Source organism: Artemia sp. Qi Xiang Cuo, chromosome 1 (genome assembly GCF_049724085.1).
Source record: "Artemia sp. Qi Xiang Cuo chromosome 1, ASM4972408v1, whole genome shotgun sequence".
Lineage (NCBI taxonomy): Eukaryota > Metazoa > Arthropoda > Branchiopoda > Anostraca > Artemiidae > Artemia > Artemia sp. Qi Xiang Cuo.
In genome coordinates this window covers 41,594,330-41,614,255 of record NC_142794.1, presented here as the reverse complement: position 1 = coordinate 41,614,255, position 19,926 = coordinate 41,594,330, and the positions used below count along the sequence as shown (strand labels likewise).

The 19,926-nt window shown below is 34.5% G+C and overlaps 1 protein-coding gene across 6 annotated transcripts in view; it reads left to right on the top strand.

Annotated features, from left to right (window-relative positions):
- The window catches only part of LOC148956324 (uncharacterized), a 67,656-nt gene that overhangs the window by 31,346 nt on the left and 16,384 nt on the right, over positions 1–19,926 (top strand). For all 6 annotated transcript variants that reach the window (XM_089094934.1, XM_089094939.1, XM_089094925.1 and 3 more), the window contains exon 3: positions 12,263–12,690. In XM_089094934.1, coding sequence (XP_088951060.1) covers positions 12,263–12,690 — 428 coding nt within the window. The remainder of the gene's footprint in view (positions 1–12,262; positions 12,691–19,926) is intronic.

Sequence of the window (19,926 nt, the reverse complement as noted above, 5' to 3'; positions counted from 1 at the left end):
TTAATAAGTTGAAGTACGCATCCTTTTTTCATTCCCTACATTACTTTACGACTTTTTGCATACCCCAACACCATGCAATACTCTTCAGAAGACTTTATAATATTATTTCAGAAATATGTATATAATCTTTATTTCAGAATTATATATATAATATTATAATCTTTCAGTACAAGTTCTTTTCTTAATATTCCTCCTGAACCTGTTTTACAAGTTAAAGTACTCATATCTTTCACTTCCAACCATACTTTGCGACTTTTTTCATAACCCAACTCCAAAAAATACATTTCGAAATGCTTTATAATATCATTTCAGAACAACTTATTTTCTTAATATTCCTCCTTAACCTCTTTTACAAGTTAAAGTACTCATCTTTTTTCACTCCCAACATTACTTTACGACTTTTTGCATACCCCAACACTAAGCAATACTTTTCAAAAGGCTTTATTATGTCATTTCAGATCAAGTTCTCTTCTTAATATTCCTCCCAAACCCATTTTATAAGTTGAAGTACTTATCTTTTTTCCCTCCCAACAATACTTTACCACTTTTGGCATACCCCAACACCAAGCAATACTTTTCAAAACGCTTTATTATTATTTCTTAACAACTCCTTTTCTTAATATTCCTCCTAAACCTGTTTTACAAGTTGAAGTACTAATCTTTTTTCACTCCCAACATTACTTTACGACTTTTTGCATACCCCAATACCAAGCAATACTTTTCAAAAGACTTTATTATATTATTTCTGAACAAGTTCTTTTCTTAATATTCCTCCTAAGCCTGTTTTACAAGTCAAAGTACTCATCTTTTTCAGTCCCAACAATACTTTACGACTTTTTGCACACCCCAACACCAAAAAATACATTCCAAAAGGGTTTATTGTATCATTTCAGAACAAGTTCTTTACTTAATATTCCTCCTAAACCGGTTTTACAAATTGAAGTACTAATCTTGTTCACTCCCAACATTACTTTACGACTTTTTGCATACCCCAACACTAAGCAATACTTTTCAAAAGGCTTTATTATGTCATTTCAGATCAAGTTCTCTTCTTGATATTCCTCCCAAACCCATTTTGAAAGTTGAAGTACTCATCTTTTTTTACTCCCAACAATACTTTACGACTTTTTGCATACCCCAACACCAAGCAATACTTTTCAAAAGGCTTTATTATATCATTTCAGAACAAGTTCTTTTCTCAATAGTCCTCCTAAACCCATTTTACAAGTTGAAGTACTCATCCTTTTGACCCACAACTTTACTTTACGACTTTGTGAATACCCCAACACCAAGCAATACTTTTCAAAAGGCTTTATTATATTATTTCAGAACAAGTTCTTTTCTTAATATTCCTCCTAAACCCGTTTTACAAGTTGAGGTACTCATTTTTTTCACTCACAACATTACTTTACGACTTTTTGTATACCCCAACACCAAGCAACACTTTTCAAAATGCTTTATTATATTATTTCAGAACAAGTTCTTTTATTAATATTCCTCCTAAACCTGTTTTATGAGTTGAAATAATCATCCTTTTTCACTTCCACCATTACTTTACGACCTTTTTCATACCCCAACACCAAACAATACGCTTCAAAAGGCTTTATAATATTATTTCAGAACAAGTTCTTTTCTTAATATCCTCCTAAACCCATTTTACGAGTTGAAGTACTCATATTTTTTCACTCCAAACATTACTTTACGACTTTTTTGCATACCCCAGCACCAAGCAATACTTTTCAAAAGGCTTTATTATATCTTTTCAGAGCAACTTCTTTTCTTAATATTCCTCTTAAAACCATTTTACAAGTTGAAGAACTCATCCTTTTCACCCATAACTTTACTTTACGACTTTGTGAATACCCCAACACCAAGCAATACTTTTCAAAAGGCTTTATTATATTATTTCAGAACAAGTTCTTTTCTTAATATTCCTCCTAAACCCGTTTTACAAGTTGAAGTACTCATCTTTTTCACTCCCAACATTACTTTACGACTTTTTGCATACCACAACACCAAGCAATACTTTTCAAAAGGCTTTATTATATTATTTCAGAATAAGTTCTTTTATTAATATTCCTCCTAAACCTGTTTTATGAGTTGAAATACTCATCCTTTTTCACTTCCACCATTACTTTACGACTTTTTGCATACCCCAACACCAAGCAATACGTTTCAAAAGGCTTTATAATATTATTTCAGAACAAGTTCTTTTCTTAATATTCCTCCTAAACCCCTTTTACGAGTCGAAGTACTCATATTTTTTCATTCCAAACATTACTTTACGATTTTTTTGCATAACCTAACACCAAGCAAATACTTTTCAAAAGGCTTTATTATATTATTTCTGAACAAGTTCTTTTCTTAATATTCCTCCTAAGCCTGTTTTATAAGTTGAAGTACTCATTATTTGTCACTCCAAACATTACTTTACGACTTTTTGTATACCCCAACACCAAGCAATACTTTTCAAAATACTTTATTATATTATTTCAGAACAAGTTCTTTTCTTAATATTCCACCTAATGCTGTTTTACAAGTTGAAGTACTAATCTGTTTTTACTCCTAACATTACTTTACGACTTTTTACATACCCCAAAACCAAGCAATACTTTTCAAAATGCTTTATTATTTTATTTCAGAACAAGTTCTTTTCTTAATATTCCACCTAAACCTGTTTTACAAGTTAAAGAACTCGTCTTTTTTCACTCTCAACATTACTTTACAACTTTTTGCATACCCCAACACCAAGAAATACATTTCAAAAGGCTTCTGTGTATTATTTCAAAAAAAAAAAATCTTAATATTCCTCCTAAACATGTTTTACAAGTTGAAGTACTCATCTTTTTTCACTCCCAACACCAAGCAATACTTTTCAAAGGGCTTTATTATTTTATTTCAGAACAAGTTCTTTTCTTAATATTCCTCCTAAACCCATTTTACAAGTTGAAGTACTCATCTTTTTACTCCCAACAATACTTTACAACTTTTTGCATACCCCAATACCAAGCAATACTTTTCAAAAGGCTTTTATTTTATTATTTCAGAACAAGTTCTTTTCTTAATATTTCTCCTAAACCCGTTTGGAGGGAAAAAAGATGAGTACTTCAACTTATAAAACAGGTTTATCGTTGATTTCGACAATGAAATTACTTTATTAGAAAATCAAATATTATTAGTTAAACCTTATGTATTTTAAACGTGGGTGTTCTTATTTCTGAAAACTAAAACCCAACTTTATTAAAAAATCAAATATCATTCATAAAATCACATGTATTTTAAACGTGGACGTTCTTATTTCTGAAAACTAAAACTCAACTTTATTTAAAAAATCAAATATTATTAATAGAACCAGATTTATTTTAAACGTGGATGTTCTTAGTCCTGAGAACTAAAACCCCACTTTTTTAGAAAATCAAATATTATTAATAAAATCAAATGTATTTTAGACGTGGATGTTCTTATTCTCGAAAACTAAAACCTAACTTTATTTTAAAAAGATTATTATCAGAATCATATGTATTTTAAACGTGGATGATCTTATTTCTGAGAACTAAAACCCAACTTCTTTGAAAAATCAAATATTATTAATAAAATCAGATATATTTTAAACGTGGATATTCCTATTTTATAAAACTAAAACCCAGCTCTATTATGAAAAATCAAATATTATTAATAAAATCATATGTATTTTAAATTTGGATGTTTTTATTTCTGAAAACAAAAATCCAAGTTTATTAATAAATCAAATATTATTAATAAAATCAAATGTATTTCAAACGTGGATATTCTTATTTCTTAAAACTAAAACCTATTTCTGAAAACTAAAACCCCACTTTATTAAAAATCAAATATTATTAATATAATCAGATATATTTTACCGTGGATGTTCCTATTTTCGAAAACTAAAACCGAAACTTTATTAAAAAAATTATTAATAAAACCAGATGTATTTTAAAAGTGGATGTTCTTATTTCTGAGAACTAAAACCAAACTTTATTAAAAAATCAAATATTATTAATAGGATCAGATCTATTTTAAACGTGGATGTTTCTGTTTCTGAAAACTAAAATTCTCACTGTTGTATGTCAGGACGGGTGTTCGCTTGTCTGTGGAGATTTTTTAGAAAAAATTCAGCTTATCTCTCTCAGACTTTGGTAAAAGTTCTGTTTAAGTATCTGATTTTCTAATATACCCACTATGAGCCTGCTAGTAGTATCTTTATATCAGAAAATTCCTTTTCTTACATCTTTGACATTTTTAATAGGTATTCTGAACGTTTGACGTTCTAACATTCGCTAAAAATAAAGATCATGTATCAAATTAATGTATAATATATTTTTAATGATATAATGACATGTAGAATGTTAATATAAAAATATAGTTAATACATTATTACACATTATTAACATCATTGAACAACTTTGGACATTTTGAATCTGTCACATAAAATAATTTATTGTGTTCTCTCTGGATACTATAGTTATTTTCTTCTCTTGGTTCATATCCAGTAGAATAATTATTCATCCATTTTGAGTCAAACACAATTTTTGGTGGTGTGTCACCTACAGGTTGAATATGCGTTTCATTTTTAGTACTATTGGGTTTGTTTACTATACGATCAATAGTTCTATTAATGTTAGTTTGCACTTCATTTTGCATTACTTCATCTGTGTAATAATTGATCGTATTGTATGCCATTGTCATTTTCATTTTGTATGTAATTTCATTGTCTATTCTCACATTGTGTTTACACAGGTAACAGTTCTGGCACGTAGACATGATATGATTTATTACATTAGTGCAGCAGTTGGCTTTTCTTTTCCCTTTCGCATTCATTGGAATACTAATACCAGAACGAGGGGAATAAGATGTATCAGTAGGTAATGTGTTACTAGAACCATGAGTAAGAAGATGCCCTTCTTCATCAACCATTTTTTTTTATGTTGGCATTCTGTTTGTGCACTATCATCTCTGGTAATGATACTCTCGCATATCCATCATTTGTACAATGGAAAAATTCTTGGGTACTCCAAAAAAATCTAAACTCTCACTGTCATAACAACGCACGCATACATTTCCAATAGTGCTGCCATTTGTACTTGTTTCATAGTCCAAATACTTCTCCTTTTCAGCATTCAAGACAACAATAACTTTATCATGTGTACACACTTTCCTCGAATCATTCATTTTCACTTTTTAAACAAAAATATGATGCAGATGTCAATCCTTTTAATGTAGAAAAACTTACTGACTTAATACGTGCAGTAAAGTTGTTATTGTTGATAACCGGGCATAGAATATCAATGGGAAATCCGCGTCGTGTTTATGAGCAAGCATAGAGAACGATTGGTACAGCCGCAACCATACTTCATGTTATTTTAAGATACGTAAAAAAAAGTTGAAAAAAAAACCATGTTCAAAAAAATAATAAAAAAGTTCAAAATTTTTTTTTTTTTAAATGGGGGATTGGCCCAAAAAGTTGGAGGGGACTCCTTGGAGGTTGGGGAGAGGGGACCCTTGGAGGTTGAGGTTCTTGGTGGCTAGGGTCATTGATGATTGCGGTCCTTGATGCTTCAAATCCATAACCATCTCACTAATCCCATATTGTGTACTTGTTCATTCTATGACATGTAAAAAAAGTTGAAATAAAATTATCATGTTAAAAAATAAACTTAAAAAAAGTATAAAAAAATGGGGGGATGGATCCAAACAGTCGGAGGGGGGCTCCTTGGAGGTTGGGGAGAGGGGACCTTGGAGCTTGAAGTCTTTGGTGGCTAGGGGCATTGATGATTGCGGTCCTTGATGCTTCAAATCCATAATCATCTCACTAATCCCATATTGTATACTTGTTCCTTCTATGATATGACAAAAAAAGTTTTAAAAAATGGGGGGGCCAAAAAGTTGGAGGGGACTCCTTGGAGGTTGGGGAGAGGGGACCTTGCATGTTGAGGTCCTTGGTGGCTAGGGTCAATGATGATTGCGGTCCTTGATGCTTCAAATCCATAAACATCTCACTAATCCCATATTGTGTACTTGTTCATTCTATGACATGTAAAAAAAGTTGAAATAAAATTATCATGTTAAAAAAATAAACTTCAAAAAGTATTTTAAAAAATGGGCAGATGGGCCCAAACAGTTGGAGGGGGGGGCTCCTTGGAGGTTAGGGAGATGGGACCTTGGAGGTTGAGGTCCTTGGTGACTAGGGTCATTGATGATTGCGGTCCTTGATGCTTCAAACCTAAAATCATCTCACTAGTTGATTTCTAAGGATTTCTATGGATTGTTCTGAATTTCTTTATTAAAATTCCTTTCTTGGTATCTGCATCTCTCTTAGTATCAACTTTTTAGTGTACTACAATGTTAGAGCATATTTTATATTGACAACACTGTTCAAATGGTACTTTTGTATTATGCAGAACACAGTTGAGAAGCACCCAAATAAAAAATAATATGTATCTCTTGATAGAGTTAGCATTCCCTGAGATGCCTTACCTTTTTCTTTTCTACTTTCAAATCCCCTAAAATTTCAATTAATCTCTGACGTTTTTTATGTTCTGGCAACTATGCACAGATACATTTTAAGTTCCTATGAACCCTTCCAAATTTATAAACATGTCTCATGGAGAAATTGTGTCAAACCGATATCATGTCCCTTCACTATTTCTAACTCCCTGCTAAGAATGTTCACGATGTGAAATTTCCTTATCTGATTGGCTGTCACCTTGTTATCCCAGTATTTCTAGCTCTGTGATTTGGAGGTCAATGATCTTGTACGTCCTGTATGTAAATAAGCATTTCTACTGCTTATCCGTGTTTATGGTTCACAAACTTTTCGGCGGATCGGCAACAACAGCATTTTTGCCCCCCCCCCGTCTCTCTGGTCTTCCTAGTCGTCCTAGCGGAGTGGTTGGCACGCTACACTTGAAATCCTATGTCGGTGAGGATAGGGGTTCGAGTCTTGGTGTTGCTGGTAATTTGGTTTGGAACTGGGGTCTGTGGCGCGAGTCTGTATAGATTTGTTGATCCAGATCTATATGGGTACCTAGAGGATTCTGGGGAAGGTAAACAAGAAGGGTGCGGGAAAGTACAGAATGGCTGCCCCCCCCAGCTCATCTGCCTCAACTGCCCTTGAAAGTTTAAACTGGATCACCGAAGTCGTTCCTGATACATTGTAGATACATTTTGATAACGTGGATGCACGCAGTGCCTCCTGATTTACCTTGCTAATTAACCATTAGTAGATTCTATAGCCAATAGGGGCATGCAATTTAAAAACGTTTACATAGATCACAGACAACACGATTTGTGCCCCCTCCCCCCCCAAAAAAAAGAAGTTAGGTCCCCTTGGTCAACTCCATCCCTCAAACCGCTTCTGAGACATTTCAGATATGTTATTTGATAAGCTGGATGTATATAAATATTTTCCTATTACTCCCTCCCCCAATCAAAATTTGAGGTCCTCTTGGATCCATCCTCAAGCACTACTTGAAAGTTTCAACCCATGTCAAAGGAACAAAAATTAGACTTTTCGACTATTTTGAACAAAATAGCCCCCTAAAAAGTTTGATCTGATTCCATAGGGTGTTATAAGGATGCAAAAATGGGCACTAGAGGGGTATTGGCTGCCCTCCAATCGTGATGGCCCTTAAAAAGGGCACCAAAACCTTGAATTTGGTTGTATTTTTTTTCCTTTTTTTATGCCTGAAGATAGCGACTATTTCAAACAGCTTAAAAGAGATGGCATAATATCCAAAGGGGGTGATATAGCCAAAGGCAGTGTTCACTTACGTGTTTAACGTAGGCAAAGGAACAATCGCTTAACAGGAGTTATGAAATTTGGATCAGATACGGGCTTGAGTGACTATAAAAAGAATTGGAGACACGGTCTAATCACTAGATTGGAACCAGAGGCACGGTTATAGTCCTAAGTCGGAATACAGTTTTTTACGGACAGAGACGAGGGTCGGTGGTACAGAAGGTATCTTACCTTCTGATCTCCACACAGTGTAGGAGGGGAAGGCGATACCCACTCCAAAGACGTTCCAAATAACCCTCCTCCGCAAAAACAGAAAAATAGTGGAGTGTTTTTTTTTAACCCCCAAGAAAAAGCTCAGATCTCTCTCATTTTTATGGTCATACTAGTGCGTGTCTACCAAAGGCATTGCTTGAGGGACAGTGTAATTTATACCTAGAATAGACAAGGGATAGACTTTTTTGATTTAAGATTTTCTGTTTTTCAGTTCTATAACTTATTTGGAGGGGCATTCAGCTAAAGAAATGATTTTTAGCCATTGTTTGAGAAGAGTGTTCATATTACGTAATTAACATATAGTTTGCTTAATCATTTCATCGTGTTTTAAAAGGGGGAAAAGTCCCCAAAGTGTTAAATTTCTAGCACTGTTTATTTCCAATGTCCGAGGGTTCAAAGAACTGAGAAAATGAGAAGACTCTTTCTCTGATTTGAGGGACTAACAAACTGAAAACTGACCCATACCAAATATGATATTCTAAATACTGATTCTAAGAAGCAGTGGCTTTTTTGTGGCAGATTTGCTTTTAGGGGGTAGTGCCACTTCCATAGTCATATTTTCTGTATTAAAAGGTGCCAAATGCAAATGTATTAATACGTTGTCCGGCATTTAGATTCCGCGCCTGGTATAATGCGACTATAACACAGATCGAGTTTCTCTTTTTTCTCTTTTTTTTCTTTTTTTTTCTTTTTTTTCAAGTTTCTCTTCAGTTCCCACCCTATTTTCCAGCCACCCCTCGTTCTTACCCTCGTTCTTAGAAATATGAAAACTTTGTATTGGCTTAAACTTTAAGTATATGAAAACGACAATAAATGTTACGCTTCTAACTAAGAAGGATACCATCAAGCCTTGGTGATTCAAAACTGTTGTTTTGCTCCCCCCCCCTCCCCCTCCTCCTCCCCAAGAGATCAGAAAACACCAATTGCTGTGGCGTGATCTCTTTTGCTAGTTAAAAAGAGAACGAGTTTTTTGATCGAATGAGCCCTCCCCCCGGTAACCTAGGACCATTGGTTCAATGCTATCATGCCCAGAGAAAACAAAAAGAAGAAAAAACTATCAAAAAAAAAAAACACACGCTTGGTTTATCAAAAAAACTTTCTGGTTATCTTTACGAGTTTGACACTGACGTGGCAAACATGACTTTAATTAAAATCAAATAGGTTATAGTAACGAACTGTGTGTAAAGAACGACTCGGCCCAATAGTAACCGAAACTCTAAAAAACGAAATTTTATTGACTATAGATACAACAAACGATATGACTTTATACGTTGATCCTAAATATATAAAACTCACTAAGTCTAATCTTACCCATAAAAAGCTATGAGTCCCGGAAAATTTGCCTCATTTTGGTAAAAGAGGAATAAAAATAATACTATTAGATTCAGCATGTTAAAAAACCTATCTGCACAGGTTTTAAGCTTTGATTTACAAAAACGTGTGACCATTTTCCCACGGATGAACTAATAGCCCTGTAATATTGCCAGAGGGCTCATTCGAACGGAAATCAAAAGTTCTTGTGCCTTTTCAAATGATCAAACAGATAGTGTGGTAACGATTCTCCATCCCGCGATCCTTTTTTCTCCAAAGACATCCAATCAAAATTTTGAGACAGCCATTGGATTCAGCATAGCTGTGAAGTCCGATAACTATGCATTTGGGGATGACAACCCCTTCCCCCCCCCTCAGCCCCCAGGGAAAGGGCTGTAAGCTACGCAATTTGCACATTGTCCACATATAGTATTTGTTATTGGGAAAGAGTAAAGTTCATAATAATGGTTGACATCATAAATTTTAGTTCTAAAGTCCGCCGCTAGGGGCACTCATGTCGCTAGTGTCTACGAGAGTCTTTCAAGACATTTTCCAGGGACCCTATATGGGAAGAGATAGACGACAACAAAGAATAGCCCAAATACGATCCGTTTACCATTATGGTACCTAAGTAGTTTTTCTACTTCTACTTATTTTGGTAGTAGAATACTTCTTTTCGGACTATTCTACTTCCAAATATTAAATCTACTTATCTAGTTACGATTGGGATTTATAGTAGTTTTACGCTTGAAAAATCGTTTGACTTTCTTTCTGCTCATCTTTTACTTAATATAGGCATAGCTCTTTAATTTTCTTTGAAAATCTCCTTTTGTGAATTTTGTTTTAATTAATTTGAGAAAAGAGTCAGAGAGGCAGAGTCAGAAACAAAAAAAAGAATCTTAAGGTCATCATTTCTACGGTTTTCAAGGGGACTTATTTGAACAAATCCTTTTTTAGCTTACCTTCCTCCCCTCCCCAAACCCCCTCCCTATTCTTTGCAGGTAAGCTTAAACAGTAATATTTTAATAAGTAGTAATAAGTAAGTAGTAATAGAAATTTATTATAAAAAAAAAACAGAGACAAAATCAATCGGTAGCACACCTAAAGCGTCGCTTGCGAGGGCGTGATACTAACAAAAAATAAAAAATATAGAAGAAAAAGGTTTAAACAAAAAAAGCAAACAAAAAAAAAACAACAAGTATAATCTATAATAAGCAGAAGGGTGAAACCGTTTACCGAAAAATAAATTTACATAAATAATTCATACACAATAAAACAACATAATATCATGATCCCGAAGCAAAAATAAAACAATAAACAATTACTTTCAAATTTAATTCCATCAATCTCTATCTGTTTCGAAGGTATACTTACCAAGCAACCCCACACGTAGCTCAGATTTAAATTGACTAATTCCTCGGTACTTGGGACAAGTTTATTCCACAGCTTAGCCCCTCTATAAATAACTGAAAAAGCAGTCCTACTAGAAACTATGCGAGGAACCTCAATGGGCCTATCTCCACTTGAACATGGACCTTATCCCCGCAATAAATATGGACCTTTCTCGAAATATTCCTGTAAAACTGTCAGGAAGGCACCCATAACAATACTTATACATAAAAAGTAGTGTATAAAAATCACATAATCCATCTACAGGCATCACATTAATTATATTACACAATTACCTGACCGGATCTTGTTTCCCTATTTCACAAAATAGTCTAATAGCATTATTCTGCAGTACACGTATCGGGCGAAGTATTGAGAGGAAAATAAAAAGCCAGACAGACGAACAGTACGAAATATACGGATATATCAGAGAAAAATATAATAACCGTAAAACATATGAAGGAAAAAAGTGTTTTAATTTACGGATAATCCCTAAATTCCGCGATTAGTAGTGTGCTAGTATGCATCACTGATTACACAAGAATATACAGTGCAGTTTGACGTGCACATTGCAAAAAGCGACCAATCCTTTTATATTATATAGCTATAAATTGTGAAGGGAAATTACCAAGCCAGACAGACGAACAGTAAAAAAATATACAGATGTATCAGAGAAAAATATAATAACCGTAAAACATATGAAGGAAAAAAGTGTTTTAGTTTACGGATAATCCCTAAATTCTGCGATAGTATTTTACTTTTAGCTTTTACCTGGTAGCCTACTTCAGTGATAAATTTTCATCAATAATAATCCCAAGGTAATATTTTATATTACCCTTACAATGGTTGTGCAATAAAAGGGGAGCTGTCACGAAAAGTTTATTTTGTATTGACTGCCTGTAGCTTTAGAAACACATGAGCCGTGTCCTTGCGGCCTCTGAAACAGGAATTCAGGTTATACGGCGTTTTAAAATTTTGAAATCGATTTGCTACCCCATAATTTTCAAATGATGGTATTTTGATCCTCTGTGATATAAAACTTCTTGAACAAAAATACAAAATTTCGTATTTTTGTTGAGAGGAACTTGAATTTTTTAACGAGGATTCGCTGATATACTGAATTTGATCATGTAATTTTCATTAAGGTTAAGCTCTTTCTTGGGAGTTTTACCCCTTTTTCCAAATTCGGCCAATTTTTGCAGGTTTGTAACTTTTGATAACTAATTTCAAGCTTTAAATAATCAAAGTCTTAAAATTTTATATATTTGGAATCACCGTTAAAAGCTAACTCTTTTTATGCAGATATTATTTATGATACGTACTATTCTTTTGACGTTATTATATTTTTTTTCAGTTTCGGTTACTATTAACACGAGTCACTCCTTACTTATGGTTCTTTACCACGAACTGGTTGATTCTACCTCATTCTTATTCATTTAAAAGTTTTTTGTACAATTCTTTCCAGTCTTGAAGTTTTAGCTATGGCCTTTGCACTTAATTATTTTTAATATATTTTTATAACATTTTTAGGCAAAGGGAAAAAGAGGAAGAATCAAGATACAAGAAATCAGCCAAATATTAGCATAGATCCTCGATTTGGTGGAACAGTTAACATACCATCCTCTAGTAAATCAAAGACCGAGAAACAGTTGGAAATAAAAGGACCTAAAGTTAAAATCCTTAGTCGATCAAACTCCATTAAGTCAATTAAGTTTATAGATCAAGAAGAAGAAACCAAAGAAAAGAAATTGATGAAGATTATAAAAGACCAGCAGCGCCTCTATAAGGCAAATATAATTCTAACTGAGAACAAAGACATTGTTGACAAATCTTGGCTCTGTTTATTTTGTAAAAAGCTGTCCCATGAACAAGGTTTGGGAGATTTGTTAGGTCCTTATTTTGTAACAGCCCCAGATGATGATGATGATGATGATCACAATGAAGCTCTCCAGAATACCGTAAGTATTTATATTTTATTACTATTTGGCTTGTAAACCCAAATAAATCCTAAAAAGACACTGAGGAACCATGGAATTAGAGATAACAATATAAAGATAGGGGAAGTTTTTCAATAGTTAATTACTAAATGACCGATTGTCGTGTCCAGCAAAGAATTCAGAGTAATTATTTTTTTTTAATTAGAATTACAATAATTACTTAAATTATTTTTATTTAAATTATATATTATATTTTTATTGCGTATATAATTATATTTTTTAATAGTTTAAAAGAACATGTTTTTCAATATATCAAATTATAATTATTATAATTATTTCAATTATAATTAGATGATTTAAGTACCATTTAATAGAATTCTTTCTTCTTCTGTGTAATGCGATACATCTTTTCATTCTTTCTCTCTCTCTCTCTCTCTCTCTCTCTCTCTCTCTCTCTCTCTCTCTCTCTCTCTCTCTCTCTCTCTCTCTCTCTCTCTCTCTCTCTCTCTCTCTCTCTCTCTCTCTCTTTGTTAAATGCTTGGTTGCATTTCAAGTTTTATGAACTTCTCAACATGCATTAAAGTAGAAGTGACCCTAAAGCCCCCACGAGTCACCCCTGCTGCCACCTACAACTTTTTTTAACACCATATATGGGCATAGAACCACGTGGTTTATGGTTTTTGTCAGTGAGAATGAAAAAACAGGAATTTTGTCGCATTTATGGATGTTTTCTTGGATGGTTATGTGTGTTGGCCTATTTATTTGATGTTTTTCATGGATTTTTAATTGTTTTGGTCAGTGAGAATTTGAAAAACAGGAACTTTGTCACATTTATTTGTGTCAACAGAAATTCATGTCTGTTTTATGGTTTTCTCAGTGAGAATGAAAAAACAGGAAGTTTCTCACTTGAAAAAACAGGAATTTTCTCACATTTATGGTTGTTTTCTTGGATGGTTATGTTTGTTTTTAGATTTATTTTATGTTTTCTCGGATTTCAAATTCTAATTAATGCTTTTTTATGGTTTTTTTGTTTGTGAATTTGAAAAACATGAATTATCTCGTATTTTTATGTCTGTTTTCATGGTGGGTTATGTATTTTGGTTTGGGTAGTTGAAATTTTTTATGTCTGTTAAATGAATGATCCAGAAATAGTATTTGATGTTGTTGTTGTTCAAGCCAAATGCTATGAGTTTCCCGGAAACAGTTAGATCACGTGTTTCCTTCTCAGCCAATCAGAGGGCTTTGTTTGCATATTAGCGGCGGAGTGAATATATAGAAAGGATTTTTGCTAGAGTTTTATTAGTCTGTGAATAGAATTCAAGGAGTGAGAAGAAGAACAGTTTGACTTTACTCATTTGGATATATATTTGTGATGGCGATGAGTGGAATGTTTACCCTATTAGAAGTTGATAGTGAAGTTGATGATAATAGTACAAGAGCACCAAACATTGCGGTGGAAATCACGAAAGGATCACGGCTTTGTCTGGAATGGGATGCAGTATATGCAAGATATGTGATATCCTTGAGCAAATTTAAAATGGAAGATCAATTATGTTTCGCCGCAAAAGTTGATATAGCACATGTGAATAGACTTCAATGTGCTTTAAGTGCATTGGTGAAACATATCGAAGACAATAAACAGTATCGTTAATTGTACATGCTCTGTATTATTGATGTTGTTGTTGTTGTAATTATTCAATAAAATTGTTTCGAAATCGAAAATGTTTTCTTTCTTTTCTGGTTAGGGCTAACGAATCAGGGTCAGTCTAGAGTCAGCAGTCGGAGTGAAAGGACTGAAAAATGAATAAATTTGAGAAAGAGAGAATTAGATCAAATCTAGTGTTTATGGAAAAACATTTGATTTTGGATGATGATTTTCTCGAGTTATCTCTTAAACGCAGGATATTCTCATGTCAGGGAACACTTGACCATATAATGAGGAGTGATTCTCCCCCATTGGACTATTGTATGAAACTTTTAAAATTTAACTCAAATACATATAGTCAATTTATTGATATATTAATTGGAACAAAGCAGAATCATATTGTGGATATACTTTTTAAAATATTGCCAATGGATTCAATGTAGATGGCTCCTCCCATCATTCGAAAGAGGTAAAGTCACAGAGCTACTCCTCTCTCCCCCGGGTCCCTCTCGTTGAATTTATGGAGCGAGGATGATCAGTTTCGTTTTGGCTGTGAGTGAGTTGACATCGGAAACCGAAAAATGTTCTATATATGTCCATTGTGCATGTACACTCTTGGCAGTTGGAATCAATGTGAGAATTGTACAATTATTGATGACTATAGTGAAAAGTGTAAATTATGTAATCCTTGTAAATTACATAGAGGCTATGCATTAGAAATTAAAGGATGTAGTTCATGTCTTGAAGAGGTGTGTGACTCTCATCCTAGAGGGCACCTGTGCTCCAATTTTCACTTTGATAAATGTGATCAGTGGGAGAATATTTATCCCTCTTTGATTGGACAAAGTCCTAAAGGCGATTTTAGTTTATTTCTAGGAGATTGGTATCGTCATGAATTTAAATTATTTTGGGACGAGGAATCTGGTCTACGATTCAACTGTTGGGGTAACAAGACAATCTGGTTTTTACATCATCGTTATGATGACACCACCTACTATGACTATAAACCAAGTGATTTTTATTTGGCTGTGACGGAATGTGATTCACCATTTGAAAACATTGTATGTGATATTGCTTCAAATAGCCAGATTGAAACTCGTGAATTTCATAATATGAATGCAAATAGTATCATTGACTATACAAAGAGATATGACAAGAGTGAAGTTACATTGTACTGTAGAAAATGTGACCCTGACTTTGCCGTCAATCAAGATCAATATACAGTGAATCCAAATGATTTACCAGCATTAGTGGTTCACGACAGTTGCCTATACATCGAAGATGAAGAAATCTAAAGTGAAGATTTAAAGACATTGTTGTATATATATGCATTTTATTAATAAACAAATTCTTAGACATTTTTAAAGCACATTACTCTTAGGGCACTGAAATCAATACTATATAGGTCTGAGAGGATATTTTCCACTAGAAAGTCGTTCAGACGGGGATTGTCTCTATAAACGTTGAGAAACTGCTTGAGAGCATTTCCACGACATCGGAACACAAAATATAGTAGTACGTGGAAGCCGAGGCTTTTAGTCTTTAGATCCCGAACCCTCTTCCGATTTTGAATAGTGATTTTCCCACTGATCTCAATATAGTTGCTGATATGAGGCGTGTAGAATGTATAGGGTAGACCAAGAGGATCAAAAAATTAAATCGTCTTCATTGTTTTAAAGATGCACAGCCAATGACCTGTCAGCACAGTCGACGGACTGCTATTAACAATAATCAAGGTATTGTTGACACTTTGAATTTTTCCAAGATAGTCCGAGGGCAGACAATAGGATTTGTACTGAGACATGTAGGGGTCCATATTAAATACATTGATTATTTGACTGGTGTTCATGGCGCCAAGTCTAGTAGAACACTGCCTTCGGGAGTGATTTTCCAAATAGGTTTCATATTGATTTAGTGAGATTAGGGCAATACTCTCAGCCAATGGGTCGGCAAATGTACACTCTAAACGCACACTCCCCGTACGTACTATACTCATATCCTGTGTGCCCGACAAATCCAGTACAATGACACCATGTGTTTTAGCAAACATATCTTCGGTTATACCATTTTCAAATAGTTGAGAGTCGTGATCTAGGGTTTGCATGGTCAACTCGTACAATGTTCTATAGAATTTATCAAAAGATAGATTGTAGAGTGGGATGCCGTTTACTTTGCACACAAGAGATGAAAGTCCAAACATCTCGAATTTATGTGGGCATTCAGTCCATGATCCTATTGCACTGGCGCTTTTTACAAAGGTCAAAAGCCAATTTCGAGGGAATTTCGCCATTGATAAAGGATGAATCGGTGAAGGTGCGTGACCCCATTGCAATATGACGGTGATTGGTGATTGTATGAGGAACAAGTAGTTTAATATTGTTGCCATTGGCTCTCAGTTTTTCCACGGCCAAAGCAACAGAACTCATGACCTGCTGTTTGCGTACATGTAGTATTGCCGAGGTGAGGGAGAGACTTACATCAGGATTGGCAGCAAGTTCTTTTGTCAATATGAAATTGGATGGTGCAAGCGTCAGTTTTATATCCACTTTAACATTGGGTGGCAACCATTGGGGTATATTAAATATTTCATGATATATTTTTCCAACTAGATTTAATTCACTAGTTGTAGCATTTTTAAGTGCATATGTACTATCAGTATTAGTAATACATTCATATCCATTTGAGGTGCCTCTCAATTCCTTGTATGACTTGGGTGTCATCAGCATGAATTGCATATAGTTCGTATAGTTGGAGATATTATTGCTAGTTCTGACCAGTGTACCAATGATGTAGACACTAATTTGACGAATTGAATTATGTAGTATACAATTTTCATAGGATATCCATTTGGCCCGAATTGGCGGTGCATTATCAGTTTTCCAGACTTTCATTTGCAAATCAATAAATGTTGAAGACATGTCCATAAAGTAGTCTTCATTGGAATAAATTTGAAAGTGTATATTATTGGAGAGGGGTTGTTGTTGATAAAATTGTTCATGGTATCCATGCTTGACACTCACATCAACATTTTCATCATTGAATAGATTCAATGAGGTGGTGATTGAAGGTTGAGAATCCTTATGTGATAGGTAGGACATCTTAGGAGAAGAAATCTAGTTTCGATCTAACAATTTTCTTTCTGGGACGCCTGTTTACAGCATGTGTCGGCTTTTTCCTTCTTTTCTTTGACAAGAGGGGTGATGTCTTTCGTTTCCGTCCTGAGCGGAGGCTGATGAGGGATGCATTGTTTCTTGACCTTTTTAAACCTTTACCATTCTGTTTTAATTTCTCACCAAGGGTTCGCGCACTGGACCTAAGATTTTCCGAAGCACTTTTTTTAAAATCCTTGCCAGAGCCCCAATCGTATAGTGTAGAGGATGCAAAATCTGTCGCAGCCGGTACAAGATATTTTCTAGCCAGTGGTAGTGAAGAGCGAAACAGCTTAGCAAACCAACTGCCAAGCCCGTAGCAAGACATTGACGAACGTCCTTTGTAGTAGTCCATTCCATTGCCCTGTTGTCTTGGGCCAAGAGTATTAACATAGCAGTCAATATCAGGACAAGAGAATACCACTTTTTTATTAGACATCTTGCTTTTGAACGATGGGTCGAAAATGGCATGTAATCACAGCCAAACCTTTTGGAATTGCTATTGGATCGCCCAATTCGGTTCTTAGTGTTAACTGACAGAGTTCCAAATAGGAAGTGTTTACGGGAATATACTGAAGATGCTTTATATTGTAGTGATGAATATGAGCCTGATTGGTTTTTCGTTCAAGAACTCGTGGGAGGGGAACTTTTGAATTACCAACCCGACATGTTTCCACAAATGATGCGTAGAGAAATATACAAGTGTCCGTGGAGAAGGCAGGCGGGTAGTCAGCGATCATGAAATTTGTGTTTCCGGCACTTTTACCATTGATTATATTGAGCTTAAAACCAAGAACATCCTTTAGATTGTCGTTGAGAATAACCTTTTCACTGGCAATAGGTGAACTAATGTAGATCTTGCCCTCCTCCTTTGAATAGTTGAAATGAAAAGCTCCTTTTTTACGAGCGGAAATTCTTTTTTTTATAGAACGACATAAATCGTTCATACAGGTGAGTTCCTCGTAGGGTAATTCAATATATGGATAATCCATCCAATTGATTTTTTGAATTTGTTCTTGATTTCCATTTGGTGGCGGCGGCCAATCATATGGTCTAATTTTTATTTCATACTTACGATCCTTTCTCAGGATGTCATGGGTATTTTTGAGAATAAAGTCGACAAGAGCCACTTTATACTTTCAATTGTCGTCGAATTTGATGGTGGGGGACAGTTTTGTCCAAAAATCACTTGTTCTATTCAAGTCATTGTAGAAAGGATCAGAAACATTGGACATGAACGTTAGATAGAAATCATTGGGCATTGTCAATATCTTCAGCACTGACCCAAGAATCAAAATCTGAGTTGTATCATAGCCAGCGAACAAACGACTGTTTCTTATCATGGCGAGTACGTCTATTTAATATCTTTACAATTTGATAACTTTCGCTATTGTTTCTAAATTTTTGCAGCTCATATTAGTAAAAACAACAGAGAATCTCATAATTTTTAGTGTCTCTCAGCCAAGATGTTACTGTTATGGTATCCAGGATTTTTGAAACATTAAAAAGTTAAGTGCTCCATGAATAATTAACCTTTTCAAAAATATTGGTGGTTATATTAATTAAAACAGTATCACCAAAATTGAATTTCTTCTTCTCTTTCTTCTCATTGTCGTTGAAGTATTGCTTTAGAAAAGTATCAAATGTAATCTCATTATTATGACCATTTGGGGGTATTCAGTTGTGCTGAAATTGATGTGGTCGATGATCTGCAGACGAACAGATGTTATCAAACTCGGGTATACCTGCCGACGGATTTTTCAAATCGAAATAACTTGATAATTTTTGACAAAACGTACGTAACAAACGTTAGGCTAATGTATATTGCTCCGTATGTTGACAATGATCATAGATAGCCTTATATTTCTCAAGAACCTGTCGAACATATGAATTATCAAATTCACTGTCACGATCCGATTGAATTTTTCTATAAGAATCCTGTTCTAGAATACTTTCAATGGCTCGAGCAACTTCAACACCTCTCTTTGATCGCAGTGGAATGGCATAGGCATAGCGACTAAAGATACTGATTGCCACTAGAATATATTTGTAGGGGGCATTGTGACGTTGTTGAAGTGCGTCTAGAGTTAAAAGATCCATTTGCATTATATGCAGAGGGAAAAAGGCTTTAGTTTGTCAATATTGTTTACTGCGAAGCCTGTGATTTCGATGCAGTGTGTAACTCGATTCATTTTCTAGATACTCTTTTGCTTTTTTCAATGTGGTACCGGAAACAGCTTTGGAAAGCGTTTTGGGAGAACTTAAACTCCCCGCTTCACCAATATTTTCATAGACACCTTTCAAAACTTCATCCATTTTGAGCGTAAACAGGTAGTGTATTGTCCACTCCGCTTTTGCACACTGGTGGGTGAATCAATTAGTCTTTACTTTTGACTAGCAGCCACAGGTGTTTTAAAATCAGTGGCGCTGCTGATTGCATCTTCAAGTAATAAATCATCTTCT